This window comes from Trifolium pratense, linkage group LG1 (genome assembly GCF_020283565.1).
Source record: "Trifolium pratense cultivar HEN17-A07 linkage group LG1, ARS_RC_1.1, whole genome shotgun sequence".
In the NCBI taxonomy this organism is placed as follows: domain Eukaryota; kingdom Viridiplantae; phylum Streptophyta; class Magnoliopsida; order Fabales; family Fabaceae; genus Trifolium; species Trifolium pratense.
In genome coordinates, this window is record NC_060059.1 from 36,601,956 (window position 1) to 36,623,076 (window position 21,121).

General features: G+C 30.6%; 1 protein-coding gene and 1 pseudogene across 1 annotated transcript; both read left to right on the forward strand.

Annotated features, from left to right (window-relative positions):
• Nucleotides 1-2,004, forward strand: part of LOC123902918 — a 100,539-nt pseudogene extending 98,535 nt beyond the window's left edge.
• A 13,945-nt stretch (nt 2,005-15,949) lies between these two features.
• LOC123902924 (WD repeat-containing protein 44-like) lies at nt 15,950-20,895 on the forward strand. Its single transcript, XM_045952761.1, has 8 exons — nt 15,950-16,151; nt 16,619-17,882; nt 18,002-18,092; nt 18,218-18,375; nt 18,457-18,508; nt 18,881-18,963; nt 19,063-19,156; nt 19,278-20,895. The coding sequence occupies exons 2-8, from the start codon at nt 16,716-16,718 to the stop codon at nt 19,802-19,804; spliced, it is 2,172 nt and encodes a 723-aa protein (XP_045808717.1). The 5' UTR covers nt 15,950-16,151; nt 16,619-16,715; the 3' UTR covers nt 19,805-20,895.
• Nucleotides 20,896-21,121: the final 226 nt, after the last annotated feature.

Genomic DNA, 21,121 nt, shown 5'->3' on the forward strand with positions numbered 1-21,121 from the left:
AGTCATTACAACACCCCCCTCTCGAGCTCTGTTGCGTTTTTTGTTTATGTGATATTGAATGTCTTAACCATGTGCTCTTCGGTTGCCAATTTTCACAGCAAGTGTGAGGAAGATCGTCTCTTGGATGTAGGTGGATGCCATCATTTTTGAAAGAAAAACATGTGGAATCACTTTAATTTGTCTGGTACCTTGGTGGAATCACTACAACGTGATGCCTTTGGCGGCTTCAGAATAATATTATGTTTAGGAGCGTTATGCCGAATTTGCTATTGTTGAACAAATTATGTTTATTTTGTGGTTTTGGTTTCTAGGTAGAATTGAGATTAATACTTTCTATGACTTTGTTGATTGGTGTAACAATCCATTAGATTGTTTACAAAGCATCTAATAATGATTTATGAATCATAAGAGTTGAGTAGGCCTTGATATATTTATAACTCGGTTTTGTTTATAAAAAATCAGGATTGGAAAAAGAATATATAGTAAAAGATAATAGGATTAGACTTTTTTGTTTTGGTCAAATAGGATTAGACTCTACTAATTAAAAAAATATCCTACAACATGAGTCTAATAGACTATTATCTAGCAGTTTTATGCAAACTCCATTAATAAAAAATATCGAATTTGTCAATTAGAAAACGAAATCATACTAAAAAATAAGAACCCAAAACATATAATTAAGACTCGAACAAAATACTTTAGAGTCCAATGAAAAAATAAAATTATTGACGTGAAATGAATACCAAACTCTTCCCTTTTTCCTTTATTCATTCATTTATTTTCAAAATACTTTCTTATTTTCTCTTTGTAAAACACTAATTTATAAGAAGATGAACTATATAATATATACGTCAAAAAAAAAACAAACTATTAGACCAGAATCTCCTGTTGTAAACATGTCATGGTTTCACGCAACGAATTTGAACCATTGATTTAAGATCGGACAGTTGTTATAACACCTTTATAAAATCTATATGAAATAATCTTTACCGTTAATTCACGATCAAATGACCGTAATTGATAGTGGCACACCATTAGTGCGTGCAATCCGTTTCTCTATTATCTCTACTTGAATAACTTTTACTATTTTGAGAATCAAGTTTTAAGTATTGGGTGGCTTAGAATGGTGATACTACCTTTGATAAAAAAAAAAGAAGAAAAAAGAATGGTGATACTACCAAGATAACTAATATTATCATCAGCTTCATTTTATGTTTGGTTTATGTTTCCAACTGCTCCTTACTTTTCTTTAGAGATAATCATATCAAATGTTAAATATGAATGTCCTTGCTAGCTAAAATTTAAACATTAATTATTATCTAAAAAAAATTTAAACATTAATTTGCAAATTTGTAAGAGTATACAACATCAACTGAATTGTCCATGAGACATTATGCTCAAATCTTGATGGTTTGTAGTGTTTTTTTTTTTTACAGTATTATATCTTCATATGATTATGAATATTGAGAATCAATGAGGTATCCAAACGTGTCATAAAAATTCACGTGATTCGATGAAATCAGACTGATCACTGCCTGACATACAATTGTTATTTTCGGATCATATACATGCCACTGAAAAACAATCCGACATTGGGCCCATAAAAGCCCATATCTATCTCTTCAAATTATCGACAAAATTTCAACCTAAAATGAAAAATAAATAAAAAGAAGTATAAAGGATACAAAGAAAATAATAATAATAATAATAATAATAATAATAATAATAATAGAGATATTAGACGTAGTATTTTGATTATCCTTTTGTTAAGAGTCTCACATCGGTTGAGAGATTGTTTGAATAAGTGTTTATATACTGGAGGCAATCCTTAACTTACAAGTCGGTTTTGTAAGGATGAGTTATACTCAATACCCAATTCTAAGATGGTATCAGAGCCTCTCCACACCGCTAGGCCACCTGTTATCAGGTTTCCGCTATCGGGTCACCCACTGTTTATATCCACACACCAAACCCAATAGTATTGGGCGTGAGGAGGTGTGTTAAGAGTCTCACGTTGATTAAGAGATGGTTTGACTAAGTGTTTATCTACTAGAGGCAATCACCACCTTACAAATCAGTTTTATAAGAATGAGTTAAGCCCAATACTCAATTCTAAGACCTTTTAGGCTTTTATTCTTTCATGTTGGCTTAAACTAAAAAAATTGGTGTAGAAATTAATTTTAATTTAAGAGAAACTAAGTAGGACTATAGAGTATAGAGCTAGGAGGATACTAGTTGTATGAGTACTGTAACCTTAATTTAATTTTTTCAATAACTACTTGGGGAAAATTTTATCCAAACTAATCCAACACATAAAACTGTATCATTTTATTAGGTAAGAAAAACCTAACATTAGAATAGTTTTTCTGGTTAAATAATACAATGGGGAGAACAACTTGTAAATTATCTCATGATGTAAAATTCATGCATTATACAAAGAAAACCAACTGTGTCGGTGAATTTTGTTTGCATAACTGAATTAGCTAATATTTTTTTTTGATAAGCAAAATTTTGAATTATAAGGAGTATAAGAGTACTCAATCCTTACAATTTAAAGATATCTCCTTATATGCATTGAAAGCACACTAAAGGATTTTTACACCAATCAGAAAAGACTAAATTAGCATTGCTCCCTACTCGACCTATAAACCAAAATTAAGAAATGTACATAATTTGGTTCACTAAAGAATATACATTGACGCAGTCTCCTCTAAATATAATGTTATTACGCATACGCCAAGTGCTCCATGTAGTGGCTAACCATATTATATGACAATATCTCATGTTGTCTTTGCCTTTTAATATTTAATTACCGCATGAACAAACACTCATAAATAATCTCTATTTCAACCTAACACCGATGAGAGGTATAACAACTCATAGATCCACCGAGCGTCAACATAAAACGAGTCTAAAAACCAATATAACTTCATCTTCATGCAACACCAACAACAAACAATCAATGACATTTTCGAGTCAATCAGTCAAATGTTAAACCGAAGAATGTCAAAGATTAAAAACAATATGAAATCAACAATGGTGCAAAGATCATCAAATTCATATTATGAGAGTGGCGTTGGCGAGTGAGTCAGACTGTCAACACAGAGATATGGCTACACACCAACTACTTACTATAACAATCTGACAACAAGCAACAACGGTCATTTCTAGCCAATTATTCTGAAAACAATCTATTCGACGGAATTGATCTAGAATAAGAACTAGTAACAACACAAGCAGTGACAATCAGTCCTAAAAATTGCTTTTGAACCAATCATAGAATCCGATAGAAGTTGTTCGCGATGAACCAACCCAAGGAAATGTTTTATCAATTAATATATAAAATAAATTAAAATAGCAATTAATATTACATATGTTTTTATTACTCTACCATTTTTTTTTTGTTAATTAAAAGAATGAATTATTTGAATGCATCTACAAAAATTAATCTTAAAATAATCGGATCTATTTATATATGTCTCTCTTAACAAATATTTTTTCATATGTAATAGTCATATTAGTTAGGATGAAACCCTGAAACCAAATATTGCCTACATTTACTATATATGAACAAATCTAAAAAGCATATTTATTACATTAGTACATTGGTATAAAAATATCTCCCTTCTTGTCATTGTCGTCATAGGTCCTTTTTTTTTTAAGTAACTTGGTGGAATAACTTGACATGTCTGAAAATCATGTGTTGTGTTTGGAGGAATTTGTTAGATATTTGTGAGATGAAAAAAATACTAAATTTTATTTAGCATAAACAATTGGAACAAAACTTATTTTGAATAATAAATCAACCACAAGTATAACTAAAGCTAGGTATTTAATAATTAAATCACAAAAATATGTGAACATTTCTATTGGACCTTGCCATTTTTTTTTTAAGGAATTGGACCTTGCCAGTTGTAATGCAGTGTCTTTAATAAAAAAAAAAAGAGAAGATAATATACTAGTAATGATATTTCTTCACAAAATTGTAAAAAAAAGACACCACAATTCATTAAAAAAAATGATCATTTATTTTTTTCAAACTAGTAAATGAATAGTGTGAATGATAAATGTAGTAGGTGTCAACATGAAATGCTTCATTTTTTTTTATATTTATGTTTTTGAATGAAATATACAATAAAAAAGAGGAAATTAATTAATACATGTTATAAACCATGCCAACCCCACACTTTCCTCCATACTAGCTTGTTTGGTGGAAAATTGTCAACATCACCACAGCACATATATACTTTTTCTCCCTTTTTTTTCTCCATTTTCACAAAACATGTAATTCATATTATCTAACACATGGTACTTTTTGGGTCTAGATTTATGTGATTGTGAGCCCCATCACCAAACATGCATATATTTCAAATCACCCATCCACAGAAAGAAAGAAAAAAAAATACCCCACTTGGTAGTTTTTTAACTTGGCCCTCCACATTTATATTTCGATTTGAGCTTGAAAAGACATCCATAACAAATACAAATGAAACACACATTTAAGCACATCATCCCTAATTTAAAGATATTTAAGCACATACAAAAAAAATAATAAAAACAAATAGTCATATATGTTTTTTCTCTTCCTTTTTTAATTTTTTTTGTATGTGTTAAACAATTTTTATTTAGGGTTAGAGTTAATCAATAGAATGAGGTTGCAAAATACTCTAAACTGTTAATCACAAGGAACATGGGTCGTGTACACAGTTCTGTGTTCTTGGGGCAGAAACTATTTGCTTAGCTTTACATTCATCCCAATGTATTATTTCTAATACATTTGTGGGACAGACTCAGACACATTGGGTAGATGTTGACAATTAGAATAAATTTTATAAAAATATTGACAAACAATTATTTGTAAATTAGTATGAAATTATTTAAGGAGGAACTGGCCATTACAAAAAAGTCGAGTATATACACATATATAAGAAAAATTTAGTTTAAAATTTAAATTACATAAAAAATATTTAAATATGAAAAAGTTCCCCCATTTGAAATAATTGCATTGATTATTGTATATTTACTCAACTTAACTTAAGGGCATAGGGAAATTGTCACCTTTTAAAATTGTGTATTTTTATTTTTTATAACTAAATTGCGTGTGTCTATATATATATATATATATATATATATGGTATTAATTAACTAGGAGAAGGGTGGTAATTTGTAATTTAAAATTCGACCATAAAATAAATAAAATTCAATTAAAAATTATTTCCATTAAAAATTAAATTCAGATTTTTTTAAACAATTTATCTTATGAGAGCTCATACTTGACAAATGTCTTGGTTAAATTTGTGTTGTGTATATAAGATTGAACTAATCTATTTTTGAAAGAGATTGAACTAGTATATACTATTCCGGCCTATACATGCACTTTGATGAAATTCTCAAACGGCAAAAAACACTATCGAAATTGATACGGACGGTTATCAAAGTCTTTTAATATTATTTTATACATTAATAAAAGTCAACTATATAGTTTTAGGTGTTAAATATAGGGTCAACTGCATGCACTAATTCTCTCACCATGTAAAGTACTACTCCTACTCCATATTTGATTTGACATTCAATGTACCTCTTTATGTGTAGATGGATATATGATAAAAAGCACTATACCCATTATGTGACTTTTCTACTATAGCACTATGTAACTTCAATCCTCAAACTTTTTGAATAGTTATTATTAATTAGTACGAAGTTATGATTAATAAGAATGTACGACTTGCACCAAAATCTTGTATTAGATTTAGTTGGTCCCGGTTCAATTCATATATCAAAAAATGATAAGAAAGAGGACGAAGAAAATTGAAAAATAATATATAATGAAAAAGGTTGAGTAAGTGATGATGTAATCTATATGAGCTATATTAGTTATTATTTTATCTTTATCATATGAAAAAGGGTGAAACATCTTGATCCAACTAGATCAGCAGTATTTACTTGTCCTATTTGTCCAAAGGAATTTCAATGATGAATTTGTGTGAAGATATTGAGACGCCATTATAAATTTGATTTTTAGAAATACACACAATATATTGAGAAAAAATACAGTGTCATGTGTATTTGTATAATTTATAGTATTTCCTCTTTATGTGGAGAGTGAAAGAATGAGTAATCACTATCAATTATAGAAAATGAAATTAACGCATGAGAGAATTTGTAGCGAATGAAAATGAGGAAACTTCTCATTAGGGACAGAACTAGGTTATGTGGAAAAGGGGCAGCCGCCACCCCTACATATATACAATACTAGTATATAATCCTAAGTAACACATATATTGTCACCCTTGCTATTGAAAAAATATATATAGTCTGTCACCCACGTTCTGTTTGGTCCACTCAACTCAATCTTTTATAAAGGTTTATATTAGTATATATTTATTAAATAATAATATTTTGGCATCTATATGCTTTTTTAGGATATATGTTTTTTATTTTCCATTAAATTAAGGTGCATGCAATTATTAAATAGTAGAAGTTAATTATGGTTGATGTTATTTATCAAGTGTTATATTTCCGCCACCCTCGAGGATTCTTTGTGGTTCCGTCTCTGCTTCTCATAGCCACCTATTATTGGAATGCTCTGGCTATAAATTCATTTTCATGTTTTCATTTCTATCATCGGAGTGTGAAGAAATCCTTTTGAGAGATAAAAACCAAATGAGAGTGTAAAACACCATTTGTGTTGGTGAGAATTGTAAACCACCATATTTGATGGTGAGAGTTGTAATAATCAGTTTGTATTATTATTCAATTAAACAGAAGAAATTCTTGTTATTCCATTGTTATTGTTATTATTATTATAGTGGGAAAGATTTGATCCAGAGATAATCAATCATCCACCGACCTTGTATTAGGTGTGTTTTGTGTTATCTTTCCCAACATAATTTGCGTAAGATAAAAAGTAAGTAAAAGATAAAAATGGAGTTTCATAGTGTTACATATATACATTGTCTAAATATTTTTGTATAATAACTCTTTGATTTTATCTGTATTAATTTAGATTTTAAATATTAATCATTCACATATTAGGTTCTCAATCGGAGTTATTGAAAGGTAGACAAAATTCTTTATGGACATGTGATTATTAACGAGGTAGTGAATGAGGCAGAGAAGAATATGTTTGATTTTATCACCTTTAAGATTAATTTTGAGAAAGCATATGAATTGGTATATTAAAGTTATCTTATTCCTGTTATGTTAAGAATGAACCTTCCAAGGAAATAGGGGCGATGGATAAATGAATGAATGTCTTAGTACGGAATGGTATCCCTATTGATGAATTCTCAATAGACTATGATCGCAGTTGGAGGCCTCAATTTGATATCACCAAAGTAATAACACTACAAAAATTTTGGTGTTTACCCACGGTCTAATCGCCACGGTTGTTGTGGTTGTGGCCATTTTCTTGCTCCTTTTTTCTACTTTTACTTTCACTTTTTGTTACAAGTTCCATATTGGCTAGAGATATGGTAAAGATAGCTTTTATAAATGTAGTGCAAACCTCAACTCTCAAGCTAGCTTTTGTGGTTGAGTATAGGTCTCTCAAATTCTAATATGGTGACCTCCAATATTTTGGCCACCCATTGTTGTTGATCCCACGTTCCAACTTGTTCAGTTCTGGATGTGAGGGGGTGTGTTAGAAGTCCCACATTGGCTAGAGATATGGTAAAGATAGCTTTTATAAGTGTAGTGCAAACCTCAACTCTCAAGCTAGCTTTTGTGGTTGAGTATAGGCCTCTCAAATTCTAATACTTTTTGCGTGCCAATTTCGTCAATCTTCAAAGAATTTCCAAATTCTCAGATTTTTTGGATTTCATTCATCCACTGCTTCAGATCTTCAAAGATTTTATGGATGGACCATGGCTAATTGGCCAAAAACCGTTGTTAAAAAAAATGTTACCATGCATTATTTAGCCGTGGCTAAATTTAGCAACGCCGGAACAAACCACTCTCAATTAACGTGGTCAACTTTATTAGCTACGGCCAATGTCACTTTTAGCTAGTGTTTTGACAGTGGCTAATTAGCGCTTTCTTTGTAGTACCGTAAGGTTAAAGTTTTGTGGTTTTCAAGTTGGGAATGACCGTAGTGTTAAAAGTTTCCCATCTTAAATTTACATAATTATTAGGAAAATACTACAACAATAACACGAATGTTAAACTTTTAAACCATTTGTTATTTTTGTGGTCGAAAAGACTCACAAACATCAAATAATTTTTGTGGCAGTTTCTTAATTTGTTTTTTATGTGTCTGCCAACACAAATATTTTGGACGGAACAAAGTTTGAAATTGGACAGTCAAAACCATCACAAATTGTTTGCCATGAACTTTCCATAAGTGTTGCTGAAATTGTAGTTACAACAGATATTATTGGAGTGGTCGAAGTTCGAATCCTAAATTTCACATTTCTTCACATTTAAATGTGTGAGACTCTAACCGTTAGGCTACTTGATAAAAAAAACACCAATTTATATATTTTAATTCACTTAAAAAAATTATTTATTTTAATTCGTTAAATATTTGTGTCCAAAAATGGCCAAAACTGAATTTTCTTTAACTCAATTAATATTTTTGGCGGTTTAAAACGACCACAATTAGATTTTTTATTCTAATTTTTTCCCTTCTCCAACTCATTCCTTTTTACTACTGTATATTTATTACTCACCGTTTTTCTTCCTCTCTATGTAACAATTTGGTTTTGGCCAAACCGCAACACATGGATTAATACAAAAAATCGAGGATTTTTATTTGATTTTCAACATTGTCTATGATTTTGCCGTTGCCATCTTGTTTAATTGTTTTTGGTTTCCTAGTTTTTATTATTTATTTAGGCAAGTGGTTCTCTCTATTTCATTCTTTATAATGTTGTATACTATTATATATATTCTTATTTCATGAGCAACATATAATTTTTTTAAGGGAAAATTATACTCAGGGACGGACCCAGGAAGGCCACTATGTAGGTCTATGCCCCCACTTTGATGTGAATTTTTTTATACTACTATACATATATTATATATATATAACAAATAAATTAGTTGATAAATTTCATAGTAGTCCACACTCATGCCCACACACAATCAGTTCAAAACTTAGTTAGTTGCCCACACCCAAAAATTTATGGGAGATGACCGGTTAAATAATTGTTTAGTTACTTATATTGAGAGATATTTTTCTTGATCTTGAAAAAGAGAAAATTATTCAATTTTATCAAAATATGGAACGTAAAGCCACTAGGTTTGGTCTAGTGGTGAGGAGTTTGGGTAGTATGTTATAGGTCCTGGGTTCGATCCTTAGCTCATTGTAAACAAAAAGAAATATGGAACGTCCTAGAGAACAATTAAAATGTATTTTTTATGCTTTTGAAAATGAAATGTTATATTTATTTAATGATGCAATTTTATAATGACCCCACTACTCAAAACTTCTGGTTCCGTCCCTGATTATACTATTGTAAATTATTCTTATTTTAGTAATTTCAATCATTTTTTTGAAGCATAATTTCAATCATTTGGATTCAGTGCAATGTATCGAATCAACCATCTTAAAAAACAATTCAAAGAAGTAAAATTATTAAATAATTAATGTCAAAATTTCAATATATATATATATATAATCAAAATTTCTTTCAATAATAATTTTTTTTAAAATAATTCAGTGAGAAACAATTCTTACATATTATCATGTTTACAACTACAAGGACTCCATGATTTGTCGGCTAGAAACACATCAACAAACATTACTATGATATGGCTTTAATTTGTAAGTAACTTCCACCAGATTGTTCACTGTATTTATTTATAATTAATATATATAATGTCGGCTGCCATCTTTTAGAATAGTTTATATGCTCCCACTCGTGTCGATCGATCATGAAGTATATCAAGTACTATATGATAATATACTACAACACAAATCACTATAATAAGGTAGATATTTTTCATCCTTAATGTCTAACTCAACTAGTAAATATCAATAATATTATTAAGTTAAATATATTGACTCGATTTAAACATAAAACCTCACATGTGAGTTTTTTGTTACAATTGTGACTTTGTCTATGAACCCAAAAAAGGAAAACATGTGTTGGTTGCTCCGGCAGATCTGTTGTCAGTGGTGTTTGATACAATTTTATGGTGGTTTTAGAATAGTTTCTCTATGTCGAAACTGTTTTCTTCCCGAGTCTTCTCTGGCTGCCACACAATCTGATCGTAAATGCAAATTTTTTGTTTAAACTAGAGGTTTCCGCTGGTCTTCACTGAGCCGATAGCTTTGGTAGGTTGCAGTTAATTTGCTGAAATTTATGTGGAGCTTGTTTGGTTGACGTCGTTTACTTTTAGCCCAGAAGAGTCTGGTTTAGCAAGGGTGCTTATCAGTGAGAGATAGTTTTGTTTTGCTTTAGTTCATGTTCCGCTCGGGTTTTGTTTTTTTATAGGAGATGGAGTTGGACTAGGATAATAGTGTTCCTTGTTTGAATTTCAATGATGTTGTTTTTATTTTGGTGATGTTGTTTTACTGTATTTTTTTGTAGTTTTATACTTTTCTTATATTTGTATGTGTTATACTTATAGTTAAATGTTATAATATATTTACAATTTAACCTTGTAACTATGTGACAATGCTCTAGTTGAAAGAAAAATTATTAGCTTCTATGGAAGATTTTAAGTGGAGGTCCGAGTCCAAACAGGGCCTTAGTCTTCAAAAACTCTCCCATCTTTACCCCAAATGTACTCGTATAATTTTTATTTTGTCAAATAGTTTAGTGGTTAGAAATTTTATTCTTAAGATGAATAAGTGAGATGACCAGAGTTCAAACCTCGGCCCCTTGCATATATAATGCAATGTCAATGTCAACTGAACTAAGTTTACGGAACCACACTAATACAATTTACGTACATTATAGTTTATAATTAACATTATTTTTAACCATTATTTATTTATTTTATGGTCGAATTTTAGATTATGAAATCCAAAATAAAAACTCTAACCTATAAGACGGCATTTTTACACGAGATTATACAATTAATTACTAACATTTTTTGTTGATGGTAAAATTAGCAATTTTTTTATGTATATATTGAAATTATTAGCAACTTTGGACGGTCGTACGTGGGGGATAATTAAATAAATAAATTCATTTCCAACCAAATTATGTCTTTTATTTGATTCTATTTAATTTACAGCAAGCATATAATATCTGTCATACAAGTGGAAGTAGTTGCTAAATACTGTATGATACTTTTTGAATCCAACGAATTGTGTAGCTTAAAATTAGAACAAATAAATTATTATTATTACTTTTTTATTGTTAGAACATGTATGTAGATATCATATTTAATTTTATATTCAAGAACAAACATTTACGGAAGTCTATGAAGTTTAAACTCGACTCTTTTATTTATTTATAACAAACAAACAAGAAGAAAAATGAAATGGGCAACCATGCATCGAGAAGAAGAAAAAACAAAAGTAAATGTTATTTCATACATAAATTTATAAATGTACAAATTACATGTGCACGGCCAATCAAGTTATAGGCTGTGTTTTGCTCCTATATTATTATTTTATGCAACCTTTTATACATATAAAAAATTGATATTATTTTTCAATTTTTACACTTGATAGTTAATTGATAGTATTTATTTATTACTTACTCCGTATTAGTTAAAAATATAAATTATAATATAAATTTATTTAAGGACTAATGTATAGGCTACATGATATTTTCTTAGTCCATATTGTTACAACTTACAAGATAGGTATTTGGTAGTCATGGAGTTTTTTTTAGGTGTTCAGGTTCGATCTCAGGTTTCAACACTTTTGTTTTTTATCAAGTAGTTTGGTGGTTAGAAAATTCAATGAATAAGTAAAATGTCTGGAGTTCGAATTCCGACTGTTGCACATATAGTGTGATGTCTGTCAACTGAGTTAAACTCGACACTTTTCTTTCTATGTCTTTATTTGAATATGTATGTATTAGTCACTAGGTAAATCAGATTTTTCTTCCTCATTTTCTATATCCCCAATCAAAATAATAATTTGTTTTTTCTATTTTCGTTCATGCAAATGCTCTCCTACCAAACGAAAAAAGTTTGTTACTTTTAATAAACTTATTGGAAACTAAGCATTAGTCTTTATTTTTTTCTCATGCAACACGCTCCAATGTCTATAGCTCAATTATTATAATTTAGTTATGTCTTAATCGTGACAGTGATTGAAGAATTGATAATAAGTGAAAATATATCTGATAAAAAAACAAAAAGAAAAAAAGTCCAAGTGAGTAAGAACAAATATTAATTATTTCTTTTGGCCATAGCAACTCAAATCATTAAATGTTAATCATATTGTTAATATAGACATAGATTAGTAAACATGACTTGATTGATAATTTATTTCAACAACTACTTGTCATGATTAATTCGACGATGGAGAGACTCTTCAAAAACAAAATCGATGAAGCAAAGTAAAGAAAGTAAAATGAGATATATATTAGTAAAACCAATATCAAGGTGTCTTACCGGTAAAAGGTGTACTAAGATAGACTTCAAAAGATTAATTAGGTGATATTAATGAACATTTTTTAATTATGTTTGGAGTTTTGAGGAATTTAAACTTCAGATATATCTTTTTAAATATTATAAACTCAAACTCTTGATACTTGACTATTAATCATGAACTTAATTGCTATTTGCTTGATTTGAAAATAAAAATTATTTCTTCTCATAAATAAAAGTATTGCTCTTTCTTTAGGGAAAATGGTAATGAAAAGATATCATTTTCATCCACATGACAAGTACACATACATACATAAGACTATTTTTTAGGTAACGCTTAGTATCGACTCCGGTTATACTATATCTAAAACACAAAATGTTATGATAGTACCGAATGAGGAATTTGATGAAGAGGTCCAAGCAGAACTTCGATTGATTAAACAAGCTTGGGCTGATACGGACAAAGGTGAGAAGCCTTTCACTCTGGTTATTAATAAAAAGTCAAAGAAAAAGGAACAACAAATCGGCTAGGAGCATGGGGCAGCCATATAACACTCGTTCTAGGGATGTCACCTCAAAGGGATTCACCCTTATGAAATGGGAGGGAGTAGTGTCATTGCTAGAGCTCATTACGAATTCCCTTTGCATGGGTGGTTATTTTTTACTACTTTTATTTTGGTTCCTTTTGGGGTAAGGTCTAGCCCTCATGTGCATATTTTTTTTTCTATTTTTATTGATATTATTATTATGAACTATAGATATAAGATAGGAGTGTTTAGATGTACCAATGTCATTGGGACACCTACTCAATCCTTGAAGCTTATAAGATGCTCTTAACTTATATATATAAAAAAGTTATCATGTATTAGCTATGTGATTGACTTCAAGTGATGAATGAACTTTAATTAAGGTGAAACTCATAGAGAATATTCAATTTTATTTTATAAAAACTTATATTTATTTCGGTTGAACTTCAAATTACAATATGTCTCTTATTGTTCTCTCTCATTGAGAATTAAATTTTTAACTTAAACTAAAATTGAAATTTTTTATGTTTGATTTAGAAAGTTGAGCTTCGCAAATGATAATTAAAAAAATAATGAAAACACAAATAATATATCATGAAGTTTGAATTTTTTGTAAAAAAATAATATTAGATAAATAATACACTATTGGTTTTCGTCATTCTCATGTATTAAATATCACTCTAAGTCATATAGTCAATCACCAAGAACACCATCAACCAACTACATGTAGGCCACCATCAATATATTATGAAGTTTAAATAAAAAAAAAAAAATTAAATTTTAAATATTATATTAATAAATCATACTTTATACTTTTTTTCTTCTCATTATTGTGTATTAAGTATGACTATTTGATTCTTCAAAAAAAGTATGACTATTTGAGACATGCATATCAATCACAAAAAATACTATCAACTAATTTACATGCACAATATCATCAATATATTTTTTAAATAATTCATTTTCTTTATATAACTAAATGACTCTTTAGATTCATGTATGTCATGCGATAATATTATATATATATATATATATATATATATATATATATATATATATATATTATCATAGAAATAGAAAATAATTATAAATTTTAACTCTTATTATATTTATATATCATGTATTTATAGAATCTATCATAATATATAGTTATATACTGTATATATTATGATAAAAATAGAAAATAATTATAAATTTCAGTAATCACTACTTTAAACTTAGATAAAAAAACATCTTAAACATTAGTCATTTATGTTTTTATTTTTCGACATCATTTTGATCTTTTATCCATGTTTAGATATAAATTTCAACCTTTAAATCTATGTTGATGATTTGGATCTTGAAAGTTTTGACCACCAAGCTCAAATGAAAGAGTTGCACACAAAACATGGAGAGAGAAAACATTTACAATATATATATATATATATATATATATATATATATATATATATATATATATATATATATATATATATATCACACACGTTCATTTTGCAGAAAAACGTTGAAAATAATATGTCTAAATATATTTTGAAGATTTTAGATTTAAATATTTTTATATTTATATTTAAAATAGATATTATTAAGATTTGTCCCATAAGTGTAGCTCAAATGGTAGCTACCAGAGATATTTATATAGCCATGATGAAGAAAACAAGAGCTTGGACCCGGCACCGAGAAAACAATAACTTGAGATTATTCTCCATATAACACTATATAGTCGTCGTATAAACATAAATTTATATCCCACCAAATTTCACTGAACGTTCATAAGAACATGTGAAGATGAACTTTTCAAAGGTTGCTCCTTCGATCTTTGATGGAGAAAGCTGTGAAGTCTCGATACTCCAAAAATGACGAAGTATCGTGTCCGATACGTACTCAAAACCGATACTCGTCCGATACTTTCCGATACACCTATCGGAGAAGTATCGGTAATTAATATTATTTTTTTAAAAGATAACTGATACGTGTCGGATACTTCTCGGATATGCGTATCGGAAAAGTATCGGCCCATTAATGCTCTTTGATGATGAAAACGTGAGAGAAGAGACTAATGCAATTCGTGTTTGCTCTTAAGTATTGAATGCTAGTATGATGTTCTTTATGGATAACCAACTATGTCTTTTTTAGATAGTACTGGTGTTTTTTTTTTTTGGATAGTACTAATTGTCATTTTTGGGTAGTAGTTAACTTAATATATGTAATTGAAACATGATTGCTCATTTTGAGTAATTTGAATGTTAATTTATTTTTTATAATTATCAATTTTAGTTATGTTTATATATTGTGCATTTATATATTTGATTTTAAATTTAAATTTTAAATAACGTATCCCAACATATCGTATAAGAAATTTTGAAAAAAAATTCGTATCGCCGTATCAATATGATATCGTATGTATATCGTGTCACATATGAATGATTCATAGTGAATTATGATCTTTGGATAGTGAGAATTGAGATCTAATAGAGACCGAATCCAACTATCATTAGCATTTTATAGAAAATTGTTCCTTCAATCTTTAATAGAGAAAACTATGATGTGAGAATTGAGATGCAAGAGAGACCTCAGTCCAACTATCATTAGTATTTTATAAAAAATTGTAAATTATTCTTGTGAATTTAATTTAGTTAGTGAAAATTATCGAATGCTTTTCTTATTTATTCACTTTAAGCGGCCGTTACTTGAAAAAAAAGTATATTTTCTTAATTAATTTTTTTTGGTAGAGTATTTTTCTTAATTAATAATATCCACCTATTGTTATAAAAAAAAAAGAATAATATCCACCTATCATTTTTTTTTACACAAACCTATCATATTTTTTTACTAAGTGAATTAAAAAACATAATTTTTTTTTTCTTACGGTTTATTTCCTTACAAACAATTTCATATTAAATAATTAAATATATAATGGTTTTTTCTCTTCCACCTAGTTCCATTTGTTTCTTTTCTTCTTCTTGTGTGTGAGAGAGAAAGAGAGACACACACAGAAAGAGAAAGAAAAAAAAAAATAAACAGAGAGAGAATGTTACAATCTTTCATGGATGCTGCTTCGATCTGCGTTTTCCTCACTTTCAAGACATAATCTTCTTCACATAAAATAAACCAAATCATACAATCTATGTAAGCATGCCATTTTTCTTCCCCTTCCTTAAAAAACCAAAACAATGTTTTTTGTTTTGTTTTCTTTTTCAAAACGAATTTTACAAACACATACCCCTTGTTCAATTTTCCTCTTTTTCTAATTCATTTCTGAATTCTAATGCAACCCTTTTGATTTTTTCTTAAAAATATCTTGATGGGTTTTGAAATTTTGATCCTTTTTGTGTTTCAAAACATGGGTTGTTTTTTCAATTTCAATTTTCTTTTAAAATTATATATTTTTATTATCTGTTACTTGTGATTTTGTAATAAAAAATGAGAATTTATTGTTTATTGTAAGACTTGGTTCAATGGGTATGGATTGGGATCTCTGTTGGATCTCTTGGTTTCTGTTTTATTCTTTTTTTATCATTATGAATAAAAAATTCATGTTAATGTTTGCATATATTGATTTCTGTGTTGTTTGTTTTGTTTTTGTGTATATATAGTTTGGGGGTGTAAATAAGGATTTTGCTGCATTCCCACTTGCTTGAAAAATGTCTCTTGTTTGAAGGTGGTTTCATGGGTTGAATAAGAAGAAGAACAATGGCCAGGTTCATTGAAGAAGAAGTTCAATTTTTTGATGCACAAGATGATGATATTATGTTAACCTCAGATGTAAAGGGTATTATTGACAAACCTGAAGTTGATTCTGGTTTTCCTATGGATTTGTTGAAAGATTTTGGATATGACTTGTGGACTCGGAGTCCGGGTAGTGTTCGAGATCGAAGGAGTCAGTTTATAAAGTGGATGGAATTGAGTTTGGATAAAAAAAACATTGAGAATTTGGACAGTGGAGTAGGGTCTAATGAGGATCAGGTAGATGTAGATGAGGTGAACAAAATGAAAGATGGTGTTGGGAGTGTGAACAAAAGTTCCGGTTTTACTGATGATTTCTTTTCGAGTAAGTCATCAATGTCTTGTTCGTCTTCCATGGAATCTTCGGAGTTTGTTGGTTTGGTGGAGGAATCAGCATGCCAAGATAGGAATTTGGACAGTGGAGTAGGGACTAATGAGGACCAGGTAGGGAACCATAGGGAGATTAATGATCGGTTGGTGGTTTCAGATGAATCCCAGAAAACAGCCGACGTGTCTCGAACTTACCAACGCGAGATTGGTAAGGAGTCCGAGGAGACAGGTGGGTTTAATTCGTGGAAGACGAGGGCTAAAAAGGCTTGGTTAAGAAAATTGAATTCAATGAAATCCAAGATGGAGGAACTCCAAGGAGAATTTGATAACAAGAAGCACGAAGGCGGTGTTCCATTATCAGGTTGTAGGATTCAGAGAGTTAAAGTCCGTCATTGCAAGAAACAAAGAAAGGAACTTTCGGCTCTTTATATAGGACAAGATATTAAAGCGCATGAAGGACCAATTTTCACAATGAAATTTAGTCCTGACGGACAGTATCTTGCTAGTGCCGGCGAAGATGGAATCGTGCGATTGTGGCAAGTGGTTGAGGATGAGAGACATAATGAAATTGACATTCCAGAAGTTGATACATCCTGCATTTACTTTACGGTGAATGATCTGTCGGAATTGACACCCTTGTTTACGGATAAGGATAAAATCAGAAATGTGAAGAATCTAAAAAAGACATCAGATTCGGCGTGCGTCATTTTTCCTCCTAAGGTTTTTCGGTTATTGGAGAAACCATTGCATGAGTTCCATGGTCATAAAGGCGAAATTTTGGATCTCTCTTGGTCAAATAATAATGTGAGTGAATTTCATGATTCAGTTATTTACCGAGTTAATAATTATTGTATATTAGAATTAGAACTTCTATTTTGTACCCAATTGGAGATTAATTAGTTGTTTCCGCCTTCATTTTGCAGTATCTGCTGTCATCTTCAGTTGATAAAACTGTTCGCCTATGGCAAGTGGGACATGACTGCTGCTTGAAAGTTTTCTCACACAGTAATTATGGTATGCCTCGATGCCCTCAACGCCTTTCTGTTCTTGTTATGTATTAGAGTTTTCAGCTTTAATTTCTTGTGTTGGTATCACTTGGATTTTCTTTACAAATAGTTTCTTATGTTAATGTTTTGTAGTGACATGCATACAATTCAACCCCGTGGATAATAATTATTTCATTAGCGGATCAATAGATGGAAAAGTTCGTATATGGGCGATTCCTGATTGTCATGTTGTTGATTGGACTGATGTCAAGGAAATCGTCACTGCAGTGTGTTATCGACCCGATGGACAGGTATAGTTTCTTAACAATTTCCTTCTGTAGAAATGAAGATTTTATAGAAATTAATTTGAGATAAATTTTCTACCTTTACAGGGAGGGATTATTGGCTCCTTGACAGGCAATTGTTGGTTTTACAATGTATCAGGTATCTTCTTTTAACATATATACCGATATTTTCCTTGAGCTACATATGTAGCACCCGATGTTGTCAAATATTGGCCATGTCGGATTGTGGTGGCGGATTTTTACGACAACCACAATGGCCAATTTGTGAAGAATGTGTGTCTAGTGTGTCTAGTGTTTGCCACCAACATATGTGATTTACATTCAATTATTCCATTTTCTAGAATTATTACTGGTGTCAGTGTCGTGTCCGGTGTCCGTGGCTTCATAGGCTACACCAATTCGTTGTGATTTGGTGGATCTTTATCCCGCTCTAGTGCAAGTGCTTCAAATTTGTTTTGTGAAAAGATGCATAATAACTTGTTGGGCTTGCTTTTGTTTTTGGTTGAATCAGATAATAATCACCTACAGATGCAATCACAACTATGCTTACTTGGTAAAAAGAAACCTCCAGGGAGAGGAATAACCGGATTTCAGGTATTGTTCTCTCTTCTTGCTTTTGCGCCAATGGAGTTCTGTTGTCTTTTTCGTATAAGCTTCTTTTTCTGTAGTTAATTAACTGATTCTATGTTTCAGTTTCTTCCTCAAGATTTTAATAAAGTTATGGTTACCTGTGCTGATTCACAAGTCAGAATCATTGAAGGGCTTAATGTCGTTGGCAAATTCAAAGGTATTTTGTTTCGCTCCCACTTTGTAAGGTTTTGGTTCAATGCTATTTATCTATATATCTAATTTGAACTTTTAGTTCATTACATGTTTTAATTCTAAGGATTTCTATATTGTGTTTTCAGGCCTTAATACAGGAAGCCTAATGTCCGCATCGTTTACTTCGGACGGAAAACACATTTTATCAGCCTGTGAAGACTCCAATGTATATATGTGGAATGTTGGTGACGACGAGTTTCACACCACGAAAGTCAAGAAGATCAAGTCATGCGAGCATTTTTATTCAAATGCATCTGTGGCGGTACCTTGGTGTGGTTTGAAATCTGCAAACATCGAAAACTTGAAACAATTGGATGCCCTAAATAAGAGGTCACCTCAAGCTGTATGCCTCGAGCCACCGTCTTCTTTTTCTCTAAGCCAAGATTTTTTCTTAGATTCTATTCCGAAAGGTTCCGCAACTTATCCCGAGGAGAAACTTCCTTCAAGTCCTAGGAGTAAAAATTCTGCAATGCACAAATCTGCATACAAGTTCTTGAAATCTTCATGCAAGAGTACTTCCAATTGTCATGCATGGGGTCTAGTCATCGTTACTGCCGGTTGGGACGGGCGAATAAAATCATTCCACAATTACGGATTACCTGTTCTCGTTTGAAATGAAAGTGGCCTTTCATAGAATGGATAATAGACTCATGAAGTGGCCTTTTCTGCAATTATCGGTTTGCTTCGGCATCTTGTCTTTGGAAAATTACAGGCTGCTAATGTTCTTCAAGACTCGAAAGCGATGTTCACCGAGCAGGCTCGGTCAAAGGTCAAACCCCAAAACAGGATTGCAGTTTAGTGCATGTTTGTATTCGCCTTGACACTAGCAGAATCACAGTAAGCCACCGTAATTTTAGCAAAAACTACACTAGAGTTTCTACAAAATCACGGTGTCATTGTGATTTTGTCAAACTCACCGTCAGTCCAAACATACACACACACTTAGATAATTTCAAAAACTTGGACTTTTTGATCTTCCACTTTCGGATTTCAGGAGATTTAGATGACTTATCTGTTCATGACAAATGGCGACACGACGGTGGTTCTAACATAATCCATCTGAAAAATGAAGAAGTGGTTAAGTATTACTTGTCTTGGCACCAATTCTAAATAGCCTTTACCTCACACTAAGAATATGCTGGCCCTTAAAAGAGGTGCAAAGTCATATATCAGGGACATGTAAAAGGCCCCATAAGATATTCTTTTGTAAGACTCTTGTTTGGTTAAAATAAGAGAGGTTGTGAGAGAAGAAGAGATTCATTCAAGAATCAGTGGTTGAAGTTTACTGAGATAAAATGGTGGTGGGGGGTGTTAGTGGATTTAATTATTGAGTTGGGCTAACCAATTTAGAATCTCTTTGTCTGCTAATCTTTCAAGCTATCTCATGGTAGGTCCCTTATATGCCTGAGGTTGGAAGTGATGATTGGGATAGTCAATTCTACTTGAACAGATGCATTTTTGGCTTTCTGTTACTCCAAAAATACAACAAAACAAGTTTGGCTGATTGATATAGCCAATGGCTACTACTGCTACAGTACTGACATTAATATTAGCATTGGTAACAAATGTTCTGTATATATCTATATATATGGTCTTAATTTAAGACTTGTGACATCCTTTTGTTTACTTAATTTGTTAAGATTTTTTATCCTTTTGTGAAAATAATAATTGTGCTAACAAGAGTAAAAACACTTTTTGCTTGAAAGTGTTGTTTGTCTGCTCATAATCGTTTATGAATATTCATATCATATATTATACTAACCCTCATAATTTTTATGAGACTCCATGTTTTGCTTCTTTGATTGATTATGAAATGCAATAAGTCTCTTTCTTCAAAAATAAAATGAAGGTAACTAATAAAAACATCAACAACAATTAAACAAGTGTCTCCTACAGAATCAACCATGTCAACCAATTCAATATTAAATAA